The sequence below is a fragment of the Onychomys torridus genome, chromosome 6, assembly GCF_903995425.1.
Source record: "Onychomys torridus chromosome 6, mOncTor1.1, whole genome shotgun sequence".
Classification (NCBI taxonomy): Eukaryota; Metazoa; Chordata; class Mammalia; order Rodentia; family Cricetidae; genus Onychomys; species Onychomys torridus.
The window spans coordinates 67,056,574-67,072,976 of NC_050448.1; the positions used below are offsets into that span (position 1 = coordinate 67,056,574).

A 16,403-nucleotide genomic window follows, 5' to 3' on the forward strand; every position below is an offset into this window, starting at 1 on the left:
GCTACAGGGAACCCTGATCATAGCAGAGCAGTGAGGGATCGAGGGTGGACGATAACAGAAACTGGGAAGCAGGCAAAGGTATTGCCCCAGACCTTACTCTATGGCCCTGAAGAGATTAAAATTGAAGTTAATTACCTTTACCCACTACCTATTATACTTTGGCACCTGCTTTCCTTCATCATCAACCTTGATGTTTTCTGCAAAGAGAAGGAAAAGACTATATAGGACATCTGTTTTGAAGAAAAGTATCAGAGGATTGTTACTTATTATTTTTTATTTGGGGTGTGGGGATTAGATCCAGACCCCCGCCCCCACATTGACTTAGCTTATTGGGATCTTAACAGTAACAAAAGGATATATCAGTTACACGGGCATTTCTCCGCATCTGTGTGAGGAGCAAAGTAGAAGCCGATGTTATTTTAAATCACATTTGGTTTTGGAAAACAGCTTAAAGGACAGAGTGGATCACTTACAAATGAGTTTAGATCCTCACATGCAGGCCCTGTCACGAGGCAAGCGCTCTTCTCTTGGTTCTTCACTTTCAAAGGCTCAGACATAATGGGTGTTAGAGTACAGGACACCAGAGATCAGTGATGTAAACAGGGCAGTGTGCACTATACACACTCACAGTTTCTAGAAGTCTTGTTCGTTACACTGCTATGTCTCTGTTTTTGGAAAACTGAAAAAACAACAATATGTTGTCTCCAGGATTGAGCAAGTACTTGAAGGCCTGCTTGACCTGCTTAGCCTAGCTTACAGGCACAGATGGATAGATGGCTCTGGTCCTCAATCTGGAGGCAGAAGGACAGGGGTTTCCACAAACTAGCACTATGTCAGGCTAGTAACAATATTGTGAGATGTTAAGTAACACCTCCCTGGGAAGGTCCTTAGCCAGAAACGCTGCGAACCAGGACAAGAACTAGGTGTGATGCAAATCTTGGGAGAAGGAGAGGGAAAGAGTCCTAGAAAGTATGCCAATATATTTCAGAAAAATAATGGAATTCCCTAGAGGTGAACTTTGCCTCTTTAGGATCTTTTACACACAGGAGTACAGAACATACTCACATGAACACATATACTCTATACAAACACTGTCTTACTACTATGTTGAAAGAAGCTTCTTCATATTTATATAGAAATCCACAAAATATTTATTTGTTGAGACAGGTTTTCTCTGTGTAGCTCTGGATGTCCTGGAACTCACTCTGTAGACCAGAGGACCCTCAAACTCATAAACCTACCTGCCTTTGCCTCCTGAGTACTAGGATTAAAGTCTTGTACCACCACTTCCTGGCTAAAAAATTTAAATATGTAAAATGTTGTCTTAAAATTTTAAATCCTCAACTTAACCCGGTCTGTCCCCTCTGTTACCTTTCTCACAGAGTCAGTGAGTACCTCTCATAGATCGTACAAGAACAAGAAATAGGCTGGGCATGGTGGCACATGCCTTTAGTCTCAGTAGTTGAAAGACAGAGGCAGGTGGATCTCTATGAGTTTGAAGCTAGCCTAGTCTACATGATAAGTTCTGGGACAGCCAGGGCTATGTAGAAAAACCCTATTTCAAACAAAACAAAACATAAGCGGGGATGGGTGGTGGATTTGTTGAGACAGAAGGAGGAAGAAAGATATCTTTTCCCCAAGTACCATCTGTGGGTTAAGCCCTGTCACAGCCTGGTTCTGTAAGTAAACTTTTATTAGAGCACACCCATGCTCTTTCATTTCCATATTGTCTAGTGGTTCTCTCCCTCCAATAAAATAACTGCTGCAGAGTCTGTAAAGCCAGACTTTCTCTCTGGCCCTTTCCTGAAAGCTTGCTGACCCTCCACTCCACATACAAGACTGAGGGGAGGGTGTCTATAGGAACCGGGGAAAACGCTGACGGAGAAAGGCACTGGGATTTAAAGAGTAAGTGAAGATCACAATGTATGCATCTTTGTCTAACACAGAAAAGGGTCACAGCTCAGCTCCTGACCTAAAGATTAATAAGTAAGCAAGCTGCATATTGTCTTGATGGAACTGTATAGGGAAGAGAGGGAGGAGAGAGCCAATAACTATGTGTTTACACTACAGAAGCCTTTCTGAATGTGGTGGATTTTCTAGAGCGGCTTCAACAAAGAAAAGGCAAGGATGTGGCAAGGTCAGCCCTATCTTATGGGTTTTTTTCTTCCCAGAGTTCAGTTACTATTATAGTTTATAATTGTAGCAAAATGTACAGACACAATGTTAGGCGGTGGTGGCACAGGCCTTTAATCCCAGCACTTGGGAAGCAGAAACAGGTGAATCTCTGTGAGTTCAAGGCCAGCCTGGTCTACAGATAGAGTTCTAGGACAGCCAGGGCTACACAGAGAAACCTTGTCTCAAAAAATTGTGTGTGTGTGTGTGTGTGTGTGTGTGTGTGTGTGTACTTTCACATACAAAATATACAGTTTTAACCATCTTGAGGCTACAGTTTGGTGGCAGCAAGTATATATTTACATTTTTGCATAACCATGTGTAATATTCTTTTGTGTGTGTATGGATATGTATGTGCTTGCCTGTGAGAGTGTGGAGGCAGAGTGTGAAACAGGGGCTCCCACTGAACCCAGAGCTCACTAATTAGCTAGACTAGCTGGCCAGCAAGCCCTGGGATCTACCTGTTTCTACCACCACCACCTCAGCACTGGGACTGCAGATGCACAGAGCCACACCTGGCTCTTATGTGGGTGTTGGGGAACTGAATTCAGTTCCTTGTGCTTGAACAGCATGTCCAACCCATAAGATCCTCTTAATCCAAGATGAAATCAGAAGCTGTTCAGGGAGAAACAGGAGGAATGAGGATTGCAATGGGTGGGGCTCAGGGCATGAGAGTCCCAACACTCTTTTTTTAGGGACGTGTGTTGGGAGGGATGAGGACAGAAGGATGGACAGAGACACCTGTTGGCGTCTTGTGTTGTCTGTCACCAGGAAAACAATACGCTGGCTGGCCTCCCTGCTGCCAAGCCATCATGCCTCTAAAAGCTACCAGGAGTCTACCCATCTGCTTCCCCGGATCAAGAGATTATCTGTACAAAGGCACCAGCCTCAGGAATGCAATGCAGTGTTGGCTCAACTTTGGTTTGCCTAAGATGGGGTCTAAGGGTACAAGGTTAGAACAGTGCCGCCTGCTGGTCAGCACTCAGATAACACAATTTTCACCAGCAACTCCTCTGAAGAGACTTAACACAAGCTTGAGAACTACTTAGGCCATCAAGCCAGTTGTTACTCGGTGTCAGAACCTTGCTGTTCTGTCTTAGATTTTGGGGAGGTGGGTGGGAGTCAAGGCGTACAAGATACTCTACCGAGAAAATTGTTTGTCCAAGCTGTTTCTTCTGAATAGTTTAACTGTTGTAGTCTCTTTTTTTTTCCCCCAAGAAGGGAGCTTCTTGAGAACCAGAACCAGACATGAAAAGCAGTAAGTGTCTGGCTGAACCCAGAGCCTCCACAGAGCTAAATCCCCAACCCCAGGTTAATATTTTCAGTTCTAAGTCCTACTCCATAGCCCATTTCTCAAGGGAAGAGAAGAGTTGTATCAAAGGAGGAATTGATCGTTATTACTTTCCGAGGAGCGGGGAGAAATACAGAGAAATAAAGGTAGGATGTGACAGTTCACACCTGAAATTTCAGTACTTAGGAAGCTGGTTAAAGAGTGTCCAGAGCTTAAGACAAACCAGGGCCTCAAAAGAGATGACGTCAACCAGGACTACCCAAGATACCGTCTCAAAAAATAAACAAAGCAAGCAAACAAAAACTAGAAATGCGAAGAGAAAACAAACTGCTTTACAGTTGTGCTTCCAGAAATCCTGTAGGTCGGCCTGGAGATGCAGTTTTAGCTCATATAATAATGGAGCCAGGCAGTGGTGGCGTATGTCTTTAATCCCAGCAGAGGCAGGTAGATCTCTGTGAGTTCAGAGGCCAGCCTGGTCTACAGAGATCCAGGACAGGCACCAAAACTACACGGAGAAACCCTGTTGGGGGCAAGTGGGGGAGTCCTTGGAGTAATTGAAGGCGGCAGTGGTGGTAAAACTGATGACAGCTATTACAGCTTAGGGGTTAAATTCCACAATAGTTTTCCAGATATTTTGCTGTTGCACCAAGGATATGATAATAGGGGAACCTTAATAAGGGAATTTTTATGATAGAGACATTAAGTATCTTGTCTAGAAAAGGGGTTGTACATGAAGATTAAATTACCAAGTCCTAAACCATTCTAAGGGCCAAAGGGGCTGGCAGGTTAACTGATGGTGGGTTCATTCTGACTTTCAAAGCAGCAGGAGACACGGCTGTATTCTAAACAGAACGCTAAATTCACACCTGACCTTATGGAGTGCCGGACTTGCAGGAGATGGGAGAGAATCTATCTGAACAGTTTTTTGTTTGTTTGTTTGTTTGTTTTGTTTTGTTTTTTTTTTTTTTGAAACGAGGTTTTATGTAGCTCAGACTATCCTCGAATTCACCCTGTAGCTAAGGATGACCTTGAATCTCTTATCTTTCTGTCTCCCCGCTCCCCCCCAACCCCCAGTACTGAGATTACAGATACTTGCCACTATGCCAGTTTACATGCTTCTGGAGATCGAGTCCAGGGCTTCGTGCGTGCTAGGCTAGTGCTCTACAAGCTGAGCAATATCCACAGCCCCTCTGAATAGACTTTCAAGGGAGTTCACTGGAACTCTTTGCAAGATGAAGTCGAGAGTCTTTGAGGCTTTTCTCAGAACCTGGTTTTGGAGTCTGCCGTAGACTGAGTAGAACTGAAAGCATGTAGGATATTTTATATTGCAGAGTGGAGAGGACACAGCGGTGGGGAGGCACTGGATAAAGAGAGGGGTCAACCGCGTTAGTGTTCATGCAGCCCCTTACTTGTAAATGGGCCAACCATTGTTGGGAGGCAACCTGGTGGGTGAGGCTAGACCACGCACGAAGCGCCTCTCAGTTACTATGGTAGCCTTCCCCAACCCCACCCCCCTTTACTGGTCGGAGGAAAGACCGCCCTGAGCGGTCACCTAGGGCGACTGGGAGGCCCCACCCTTCACTTTCTGCCCGCCGCCCCTCGAGCGGACTGCGTTCCCGCCTGCTTGGCAGGGGAGGTGGGGAACGCGCGGTGGCAGTGGCGTCACATCCGGGCGGGGGGGTGAGTTCCGGTATTTCAGGGCGGAGCAGGCGGAAGTAGGGTGAGAGGCGGCTACAACGCCGAGCGGAGGAGGTAGGAACCCGAATTCCAGAAGCAGCTGGGTGGGCACCATGGCCGGGATCACCACCATCGAGGCGGTGAAGCGCAAGATCCAGGTTCTGCAGCAGCAGGCGGATGATGCGGAGGAGAGGGCCGAGCGCCTCCAGCGGGAAGTGGAGGGAGAAAGGCGGGCCCGGGAGCAGGTACGCGCGGAGGGCGAGGAGGCGCGGCAGGGAGGGGACCCGAGCCCCTCTGCTGGGGAGCTCGGCTCCACGGCGTCCTGGAGGCCCGGGCTAGACGCCGATCCCCGAGGTTGGGTGGGACTCGATGACGATGGCCAGGTGAGCGAGCGTGGAGGAAACTAGGTGCTCGCGCGTGCAGGCTGCACCCTGGACAGAATCGAGCCCCGCGCGGCGCGGGCTGCCCTGCCTTTCCCTTCTTTTCTTCCCCAGCTCATTCATTCGGTCCCTCGGAGCCGGGCGCGGCCAGGGGAGGGGCTCAGCGGCCTTTCCCTCCCCCCACTTCTCCGCGAAGGGTGGGGACCCTTGGCTCTCGCTTGAGGTTTCCGGCCAGAGGGGTAGAAGTAAGTGCGTGCTCCTCTGGCCCGGGAGGGGCCGAGCATAACCTGTGAAAGGAGGTGGGGACCGCCGGAAAGCCCCCGACTTGGCCTGCTGGCAGCTTTTCCGCTCCCTCCTCCTGCTCAGGAAATGAGCCAGCAGTTGGCTGAGAGGAAGCGCGGTTCCCTCCCTCACTGGCGGAGCTTAAGGCCACACCACCACCTCCCGTCCTCGAGCTTGGGGACCTTTTGTAACTCACTGGTACTCCCGCCCCTCAGTCGTTGTGAAGTGGGAGAGATGCTACTCCTCCCGACGTTAGCAAATGTCGGAGCCAGTAAATGTACTTAGGCCCCTACCCATCATGACCTGGAAGGCAGGAGCTTCTGCCAGATTCGGGTCTGAAGTGTGAGCAGTGCAAGTTAGACGTGCAGAGAACATTTCTCCTAGGCAGGGCTGATAAGGGAGTGTATAGCAGAGAGTCAAATGCCAGGCCAATCTCAAGGTTCCTGATTGATCTGAATGAACACTGTGGAGGATGGAAACAGGTTAATGAGTGGCAATGGTGATTGGGGGGTGGTGCTTTCTCAGTTACTCTGTACAGTGTGGTTTTTGATCAACTGTTGGTGGGATGAATGGATTCTTGTGGGAGACCTAATGAAAATAACTCGGTAGCTTATTGGTGGTCTTTATTCTTCTTTTTGGTGTCTTTCTTCCCCTTGGCTATTCGTTTGGGGAGTAGCAGAATATTTTTGAGGGCCAAAAGGGGTGAGTGTGGAAAAGTAGAGCATAGCTCCCTTCAAGTTGATGTTTAAACATTATTAAAATTCTTTTATTAGTGGGCATGGAGATGGCAGAGCTTGCCTTCACCATCACCTTTTCCTAGACCATCCAGTATGATGGTTTTGAGATCAGCTGCCCCTTTGGATCCCCAGCAATCCTCCTGCCTAAACCTCCCAAGTGCTGGAATTACAGGCTCGCTTGGCCACTTCTGGCATGCCTACAGCTTCTTATCTACTGAGATTGTTTAGAGATGAGAAAGTCTTAAAAAGGGAAAATGGAGAGTCTAGTAGAAGGAATTGACCATGTGCTGCAGTTTAAGTATGGGTATTCTGGGAGTGGTTTTAGGGTAGGTAGGGTGTGTCTATCTCAGAATTTGGTCATTTTCCTTGTAGGAAAATTTGGCTTCCCTTCCGTATTTGAGATGACTGTGGGGTGGTAAGCAGAGTGTGTTTTCGCATGTTTCAGAGCTTACCAAATGTGCTTCTTTCACGGAAGTCTCCTGAGGAAGTCCCCCGAATGAGGAAGTAGGGTGGTAGTTAAATATTGATGAGACCAGTATCTTCTTTGTGAGCTTTTGACTTTCTGCGCCTGTGAACTTTGAGCCCCTACTAAGGAGTCATAGTGTGAAGAGGGGTGCTTGGGTTGCCTGTTCTTGGGGCTGCTGTGGAGTGTGGGGTTTTTAGGCTCCTGCCAGCACTGCTTGGTGCTATCCTATGCTGTTATATTAGTAGGCTATCTGGTCTTTTTCTGGTTACTTTGTATGGGCACTTACCCAGCCCTTGTTAAACTGGATGAGTCCAGAGCTGAGGGGCAAGTTCTGAAGTCAGTCTTTACCATTCTTGGCCTGGAGACAGGCTTTCATAGTATAGCTCCTTGCTAAATCTTACCCTCAGTTTTGTATTTCCTTTGTATTTAGTAAGAGGGTTTTTTGTTTGTTTGTTTGTTTTTTTTTAAGTGGTGCAGGGATCAGATCTAGGCCTTGTGCTAGACAGACTTTCTACCACTGAGCTACACCCTTGACTCTGTCCTATCTAAAACAGCATAAAACTTACGTATGTTTATTGTAAGTGATAAAAATGCATATATAACATAAAATTTTGCCTGACAAGGCTGGCCTTGAATTGCTGGACCCAAGTGATCCTTCTGCTTCATTCAGCCTCTGGGATATTCTCTGGTGTTCACTGACATGCCGGGATCTCCATTTTAACCTTTCTTTTTTATTACTGTTTTTATTTATGTGCATGTATGCGTGCCTGACCCCTGGAGTTGGAATTACAGGCAATTGTGAACTCACTTCCCCAACCCACACTATGTCGGGACTGGGGACCAAAGTCTGCAAGAGCAGCCAGTGCTCTACATACCGAGCATCTCTAGCCCCACTGTAATCATTTTTAAGTGTATGGTTCATTTACTCTTTAAAAAATACTTCTCTCCCAGTGTCCCGGGCTAGTTTTCACTTTGTTACATTGAAAGCACTGTTAAGGGAAGGAGAGTGGGCTTTGAACAGTGGTTCTGGCCTTAAGCCCAGATTCTTGGTCTCTGAAGGGGGTTAGGGCGTTTGGCAGTATGTTCAGTATGTCCATGTGTTTGGTGGACACATAACGAGCATTATGACCTCTCTGGCTTAGAAGTTTGGATTGGTTTGGCTGCCACTTGCTTTTCTCTGTCCCCCCCCCCCCCCCCATTTCAGAGCACACTCCTACAGGAGAGGCAAACAGCCCTTTGCTCTGAGTGCCTCTGCCTAGACTCCACCTTTGTTGACTCTGGAGCGGGCAGATAACTCCAATTCCTAGCTTTCCTCTCCCTTGGTAAAACCTGAAATTTCTGGAGAACAGGGTGTAGCGCTCGCTGGTGTAGGTGTCTGTGGACAGTGTGTCCAGCAGTCCCTTCTTCAGCTGAGGCCTCTCATCTAGTACTGTCTCCACTTTGAATTACACCTGTGACTTTTATCTAAAAGAGAAACCCCAGTGTGGCAGAGTGCCAGATTTAGACTTATCCCCTCTGTCCTTGGCCCTGCTCTGCCTCCCAACTCCCCATCTGTTTCTTACTTTAAGGGATGTGATATGCTTTGGGCCTCTTCCTACATTTTTTAAAAAATTACCTTATTATTATTGAGTATGCATATAATCTATGTGTGTCAGCATGCATTCCATCATGTGTGTGGAGCTCAGAGTACAACTGTGTGGAATCTGTTCTCTCACCATCACATGGGTTCAGAGGATCAAAACCAGATTGGCAGGCTTGTAGAGACGGGAAGCAGTCACCTTTACCCACTGAGCCATATGGACAGCCCAGTGTAGCATTTAAACTAAGCTTATGTCATAGCCAAAGCCGTCAGCCATTTTATTTATTTATTTGTTTGTTTGTTTGTTTTAGTTTGGTTTGGTTTCTCTGTGTAGTCTTGGCTGTCTTGGAACTCACTATGTACATCAGGCTGGCCTCAAACTCGGCCTGTCTCTGCCTCCCAAGTGCTGGGATTAAAGGCGTGCGCCATCACCGCCTGGCATCAGCCGTCTTTAATATGACCAAATGGCTGCACTTTCCACCACCAGGGGTTTGCCTCCTGAACAATGGAAGACCTCACACTGTATCCTCCAAGGTGCTGAGAGGTAGGCAGTCTCTGCTGGGCATTCAGGTAAAACCTAGGATTAATTGAAAAAACATAGTATTTCTCAGGATCAGGCTAGTCTGCCCAGAAACTTGACATTGACCTGAGTAGTATGTGTAAGCTCTGGCTTAAAGGAAAAGTCAAGTTGTCTTCCTTACTCCTCTAAGTGGAGGGAGTATCAGATCTTGAATTTTCAGGCTTTTGTTTCCTTCTAAAGAGAACTGATCTGCTGTAGGGGAAGAACACCCTGTCCTGGACCCACCACCCACTGGCCTGTCTGAAGCTTGCAGGGATTCCTTAGTCTTTCTGGTTTTAACACAGGCTTGCTCCTGCAACAGCACCAAGATGTATTTTCTTTTCCTCCTTTTTTACCCTTGTGAAGAATTCAATTGTAAATGCTGTTTTGTAGGAGAAAGTGCCAGAGCCAGCTTGTTGCCATGGTAACTATACCCTGCCCCCATAGCCTGTTATCTTTTTCCAGTTTGAGTAACTAGGAGCTGGATGGTGACTTACATTTCATGTGCTTCCTACAGATCCAGCTGCATTTTTCTTTTTTTCTTTAATTTTTTTAGATGTATTTTATATATGTGAATGTTTTACCTATGTGTATGTATGTGTACCATGAGTGTGCTGGTACCCATGGAAGTCAGAAGAGAGTTTTGGAGCCACGGGCCCTGTAATTATGAATGGTTGTGAACCACCATGTCGGTGCTGGGGCTCAAACCCGGCTTCTCTGCAACAGAAACAGGTGCTCTTAACTGCTGAACCTTCTTTCCAACCCTTGAGCTGCATTTTTTTCACGTTTTCATTTTGGGCATCTGAAAGGGGTAAGTACTGTATATTACTGAGTATTTCAGAACCCCGTCCTGATAGCCTGGCTTGCCCTTGACTGGTTGGCCTTGTTGGGTTTGTGAGGGGAAAACTGCTGTCCTGCAGGACATCTGTTTTCCTAGAAGAGAAGGAACTAGAGAATGCGTGTCTTTGTAGTGTTCTGAATGGTGCGTTTAGGAGTACAAATGGCTTCTTAGAACGTCGATTTATGTAGACCTACTTCTCAGTCTTCTGTTCCTGTAGCCCGGCCTCCTGCCTCCTTTCCCAGTCTCCTGGATCTCCTGTGTTTGTATGTGGAAAGTTTTGTCCCGATCCTGATTGTTAGCAAGAATCTTGTCTGCTTATACCCCTCCCCATAGGGCTAATGGCCCAGATTCCTCAGCTGCCAGCACACTTGCCTGTTAAGAGGAAAGCAGGGTAATAGAATTCAGGCCCAGTCTGGGCTGGAGAGGAGAGCTAGAGTTCCCCAGGATATAAGCATCTGAACTGTCACGTGCAGCAAAGATCTTACGTTTGGGTGGTTTGGTCTGTTAGCTCATTGAAACAGGGTCTCCCCGTGTAGCCCAAGTTAGCCTTGAACTAGTGGTCTTTATGTGTCGGTCTCCAAAGTGTTAGGATTAGGGCCATGTACTATCATCTCACCTGTGAGCACACTTTCTGTGGACTATGGACAAGCTTCATCTTTTTCTTTGTTTCTCGTTTGTAGCCAGTCCGTGACTTGCTTACTGTGTGTGAAAGCCAGGGAAATTACTGTTAGGAATTGTACTGAAGTCTGGTGAGGCTTAGGGGGTTGTTAGAGGAATGGAAAGGCATTTCAGACATCCAGAGGAGTGGCAGTGGGTGGAGACTAGTTTGTTTGTTTGTTTGTTTTTATAATGTTATCAGATTATACTATTCTTTCTTAAGGGAATAAGGGAGCATATTGAAGGGATAAGGTGGGGGAAAGGTACCCCAATCCTTTTTTTTTTTTTAAGTGAGCGAATATTGAGTGTGCATATACAACAGTGTGTGTGTGTGTGTGTGTGTGTGTGTGTGTGTGTGTGTGTATGTGTGTGTGTGTGTGTCAGAGGACAATTTATGGGAACTGGTTCTCTCTACCAATTGGGTCCTGGGGATTGAACTTGGATCCTCAGGCTTGGCATCTGGTGCCTTCATCTGTTGAACCATCTTTCTGGCCACAGATACCCCAATCTTGCAGTCTGTGCTTTCCTCTCAGGAAAGCTGTTCCAGAAAGCATTAGTTGGTCATCGTCCTGATGTGTTAGGGTAAGGTGATCAGAGGGTTTACAGACTAAATTAATATATATATAAATGTTGTAAAAGAATACAAGCACTCACTAGAAATATAAGAAATACTGCTGTTTGGCATCCTGGTGTGCCTGTAATCCCAGCATTTAGGAAGTAAAGACAGGAGGATCAGGAGTTGAAATCTGGAAACAGGTATCAGTTTATTGAGCATGAGGCAGAAGTGTCTTCTGGCTGCCTTCATGAGACAGAATCTTACCGTGTAAACCAGGCTGGCCTCAGACTCCCAGAGACCCACCTGCCTCTGCCTCCTGCATGCTGGGCTTGAAGGTGTGTGTCAGCATACCTGGCTGTGTTGACTCTTATAGGTTCTGGAATTTGAACTGAATCCAGAAGAGAGGGGATAATAACTGTGTGGACAAGGAACTGATTTTTTTTTTTTGAGCTGAGGATCGAACCCAGGGCCTTGCGCTTGCTAAGCAGGCGCTCTATCACTGAGCTAAATCCCCAACCCCGGAACTGAATTTTAAAACGCTCTTCAGGGTTGAGGGTATGTCTCAGTTGTTGAGTACCTGTCTAGCATACATGAGGCCTGGCTTGCATCCCTAGCAAAGCATAAACTGGACATTGCGGTACATACCTATAATCCCAGCACTTGGGAGGTACTATATGGCAGGTTCAAGGCCAGCTTTGGACACGTTAGATTGGATCACACAAACAAAACGTTTTACGTAGAACAAATGGGAGTTCTTAGATGAAAAGGAAGAAATTGACTTATACTCCTATATGTTAGATCTTTTAAGCACGTGAACCCGAACAGGTTCCATCTTACTTGACTCCGGCTTCTTCACAGTGGTGAATTCTAGCCTTCTGTCATGTTGGTTCTTTTCACCAAACCTGTTTCCGTTTCCCATTGACTTAAGGCCGAAGCTGAGGTGGCCTCCTTGAACCGTAGGATCCAGCTGGTTGAGGAGGAGCTGGACCGTGCTCAGGAGCGCCTTGCTACCGCCCTGCAGAAGCTAGAGGAAGCAGAAAAAGCTGCTGACGAGAGCGAGAGGTGTGTGGGGGAACGGGGGTGTGTGTGTGGGTGTGAGTCCTACAAGCATCTGCCAGTGGAGGGGGTAGAGGAATGGTAGAGCACCCACCTACTGCGCCTCAGGGGTCCTGGGTCCAAGCCAAATAGTTGATAGTGCTTCTGACCTAGAGTTCCCTCTAGACCTGTTCTTTGTGTTGTTGGAGACATGGTCTCAGGTAGCCCACGCTGGCTTTGAACTCTCAACACCTCTTTCCAAGTGCTGGGATTACAGACCTGTGCCACCACACCCTGTTCTAGACTTGTTTTTGCTTTTGCGGATTGAACCCAGCATCTACATTATATGCTGTGCACATCCTCTACCACCAAATTACATTCCCAGCCCCCAGGTCTACCTTTTTTTTTTTTTTTAAGGATTTATTTATTTATCATGTATACAGTGTTCTGTTTGCATGTGTCCCTGTAAGCCAGAAGAGGGCGCCAGATCTTATTACAGATGGTTGTGAGCCATCATGTGGTTGCTGGGAATTGAACTCAGGACCTCTGGAAGAACAGCCAGTGTTCTTAACCTCTGAGCCACCTCTCCAGCCTCAGATCTCCTTTTTAAATGGTCCCCAAAGTGTTCATTCTATAAGAAAAAGTTTTAGCCGGGTGGTGGCGGCGGTGACGACACACGCCTTTTATCTCAGTACTCAGGAGGCAGAGGCAGGCGGGTCTCTGAGTTCAAGGATAGCCAGGGCTACACAGAGAAACTGAAAAAGAAAATGTTTTAAATTAAATGGCACAGGTGCTCAAGTGCTATTGAATTTCCGTTGGGGTGGCAGACAGGGTGGGCCCTAAAGGATGTGATTCTGAGTCCTTGAAGTGGAGCTGGCTGCACATCTCAGAGTGATTGCTATGCTCATCTTGTTTCTGGCAGAGGTATGAAGGTGATTGAAAACCGAGCTCTAAAAGATGAAGAAAAGATGGAACTCCAGGAAATCCAGCTCAAGGAGGCGAAGCACATTGCAGAAGAGGCAGACAGGAAGTATGAAGAGGTAGGTCATGTCTGCAGTGACCTGCAGGCCCTGCAAAGACAGTCCTGGAAGCGGCTTGCCCTTGGTTGCTTGAGCTGTACCGGGGCCTTGTCTTGCAGGTGGCTCGTAAGCTGGTGATTATCGAGGGAGACTTGGAACGCACCGAGGAACGAGCAGAGCTGGCAGAGTCGTGAGTATTTTGTCTCCAGATCTTGCCAGACCGTCCTGCCTGCTTGGGCACTAATTCGAGTACACTAGCATTCCTTCGACCTTGTTAAACAGGCCTGGGAGGTGGTAGTCAGCTAGTGCTTTTAGCCTCCAAGAATGGCTTTGGGCTTTCTCTTATCTTGACTAGTAACAGGTAACAAGGCTTGCTTATTCTTGGGAAGATTCTCAGATTAAGGGAAGGGCGAGACTAATATGGCATAATCCAGCTAGTCGGAAGATCCTATTGGGTCCTTCCGCCTGGAATCTCTTCCTCCTTGGGCCGTACTGACTTCAGACCTGGTCTCTGTTATTCCCACGTTGCCAATCTGCCTGGGAACTTGAGAGCAAAGGCTTTAGAGAAATCACCTGCTGCCCATTGGTACTGGCTTGGCCTTGTGTAACAAAGTCAGCATGGATGAGTCTGTTTGTGCTTGCCTTGCATCCCCGCGCTCCAGACATGACATATCATGACCATGGTGATGTGTTCTTCCCATTTGTTTGGTTATTTTTACCTCCCCCCCCCCCACCCCATTTTGCGGCTTGTTTTCTTGCTGTTCCTTTTTTAACCTTTTCCCCACAACCTGGCTTGTGCCATTCCCGTGACTGTCACTAACAGCCGTTGCCGAGAGATGGATGAGCAGATCAGACTGATGGACCAGAATCTGAAGTGTCTGAGTGCTGCTGAAGAAAAGGTACTAACCATTAAGCCCGCGGAGAGGTTCCGTGCGTGCGTGTGCCCTGGTTTTTGAGTTCGGTTTTGTTTTGCAGCTGCCTCCCTCCACCAGTTGATGTGTTGAGTGCTCTCATCTCTCCATGGAATGCTCCATTCCTTTCCACTTGGCATCTCTCATCTCTTCTTTCCTAGTTGCTTCACTGCCTCTCCCGAAGGGTCTCTGCCTCCCTTGGGTGATTTGCGGGGGGGGGGTCGTTTGGGTTGGGCATCCCGTCCCCACTGCCACACCCAAGTAGCAGTTGTAACTTGTTCCTGGTAGTGAGTGATTTCTCTCAAGTGTTCTTTCTTTATTAGAGCCAAACATCCTGAGCACAGGAGGTCCAGCTCCTGGCATCCATCTTCACGGTAGAGGGAGGAGGGTTGATGCTTGCTCAGGTTACCCAGAAACTTTTCTTCCCTGATGTGCAGTCCGACTCTCTCTACACATAGGTTCAATTCACATCTGTGTGTCTCTCTCCTTTTTTTTTTTTTTTTTTTTTTTTATGTTTCTTCTTCTTCTCCTTTCCTTTCTGCGGTATTTAACATATTCACAGTAAGTGTTCTGAGCTGGAGGAGGAGCTGAAGAATGTCACCAACAACCTCAAGTCTCTTGAGGCTCAGGCGGAGAAGGTAGGGGCTGGTTTGTGAAGATGGCAGGCCCCGGGCCCAGCCCTGCTCTTAATGAAAGACTAGACACACCCATTCCTTATAACCCAGTGAAGCGTCCTCTTCTCCCCGCCTCTGTCCATCCAGATTGTAGGGTTAGTGCTAATTCCTATCTACCTCCAGTGCTTAGGTTCAGATAACTCGGTGCTCTCCAGTGCCTGGGGTCATGTGCTCCTCCAGCTGATAGTGCTGTGCCAGAGGGCAGTTGGCTAGATAGTGCTGTGTGGACTTCCAAGCAGTCAGATGGGGTCAGCAGAGCACCAGCTCTCAGGACCTACCTAGTAGCAGTCAAGACAGATGATTACCATGTACCACCAAGAGGAAAAGTTTTAACTGGATTCCTGCTGGGTAAGCTGGAGAAAGGCAAAACACTTTGGGATGATAGATAGGAATAAGATCAAAGTTTAGGTCTGTTAACAAAAACAAAAAAGGTCCTGGCAGAGATTACTCTGCATGTTTTATGTGTGGAAATGGTTGGGTCTTGAGACCCATTGTCAAAACTGGTCCTTGATTTTAGTCCTGGACCATTTAGTATATCAAATCTAGGAGAATGTCTATGAACCATGTAAGACTAACGTGGCTGTTTGCTGTGCGACCCTTTCTGCTCTGACATTTGTATCTGCTTCTCTTCACAGTACTCTCAAAAAGAAGACAAGTATGAAGAGGAAATAAAGATTCTTACTGATAAACTTAAGGAGGTGAGCTGAGGAAAGACAGAAACCGTTAATATTTTAATAATAATTAGCCTTGCTGGCCTTGGTTCCCAATGGCCTGCAAGTTATGAGGGAAGAAATGACCATGTTTCATTCTGATTGGATTTCTGTTTCCTCAGGCAGAGACCCGTGCCGAGTTTGCTGAAAGATCGGTAGCCAAACTGGAAAAGACCATCGATGACTTGGAAGGTATGGAGCATGGGGGGCATTGAGAGAGGAAGGCCTAGCCCGTTAATCTTGAGCCTTTTCTCTGTTCATCGAGGGATTCAGTAGTGACTTGAAATATATGATGTGTCCTGTCCTATGCTATAGTGGCTAGGCCTTGGCTCTAGGTATGTCATACCCTAGAGTTGGATTTTTAATCTTTTCCTCTACTTAATTCTGAAATCTGCCATCTTTCCTTTGAAAAGATGTAAGGACTCTATTTATCTCCAGTTTAGTAATCTTAAATCTTGAGTCTGAGTTGAAATGGAAGTTGTGATTTTTTTTTTTTTTTTTAGAAGATAGTGAAGTCTTGTGTGTGACCCTGTGGCCACTCTAGGTAGTTCTTTTTATCACTCAAGATGTATGAGACTTCTCCAGAAGCTGATAAACAATCTCAGAGCTGCACAGGTCAGGGCTGCTGCTTCTTGGGGTGCTCGGCAGCTGTGTCCATCCACTTTAACAAGGAGACAAGTCTTTGAGAACTCCTTGGATATGTTCTTGGTAACTGGCTGTTCTTTGGAAGGCCTTGGGGAGGCAGCCTGGAGAGCAAAGGTTCCATGAGTTAATGATCATATTGAGTAAGCAGAGAAGTGTCCCTATGCATATGAGCATTCTCCCTTTTCTGTCTTCCTTAAGCGTTACCACTGGTT

General features: G+C 47.0%; 1 protein-coding gene across 15 annotated transcripts in view; it reads left to right on the forward strand.

Moving 5' to 3' along the window:
- Tpm3 (tropomyosin 3) overlaps positions 1-16,403 on the forward strand; it is a 28,340-nt gene that overhangs the window by 1,797 nt on the left and 10,140 nt on the right. For 4 of the 15 annotated variants that reach the window (XM_036189818.1, XM_036189821.1, XM_036189815.1 and 1 more), the window contains exons 1-7: positions 5,150-5,385; positions 12,126-12,259; positions 13,155-13,272; positions 13,371-13,441; positions 14,075-14,150; positions 15,472-15,534; positions 15,669-15,738. In XM_036189818.1, the coding sequence (XP_036045711.1) occupies positions 5,254-5,385; positions 12,126-12,259; positions 13,155-13,272; positions 13,371-13,441; positions 14,075-14,150; positions 15,472-15,534; positions 15,669-15,738 (664 nt within the window). In that variant the 5' untranslated portion in view covers positions 5,150-5,253. Of the gene's footprint in view, positions 1-5,034; positions 5,386-12,125; positions 12,260-13,154; positions 13,273-13,370; positions 13,442-14,074; positions 14,151-14,724; positions 14,801-15,471; positions 15,535-15,668; positions 15,739-16,403 lie in introns of those variants that run through there. The other 11 variants (XM_036189809.1, XM_036189808.1, XM_036189813.1 and 8 more) reach the window with 5 other exon arrangements.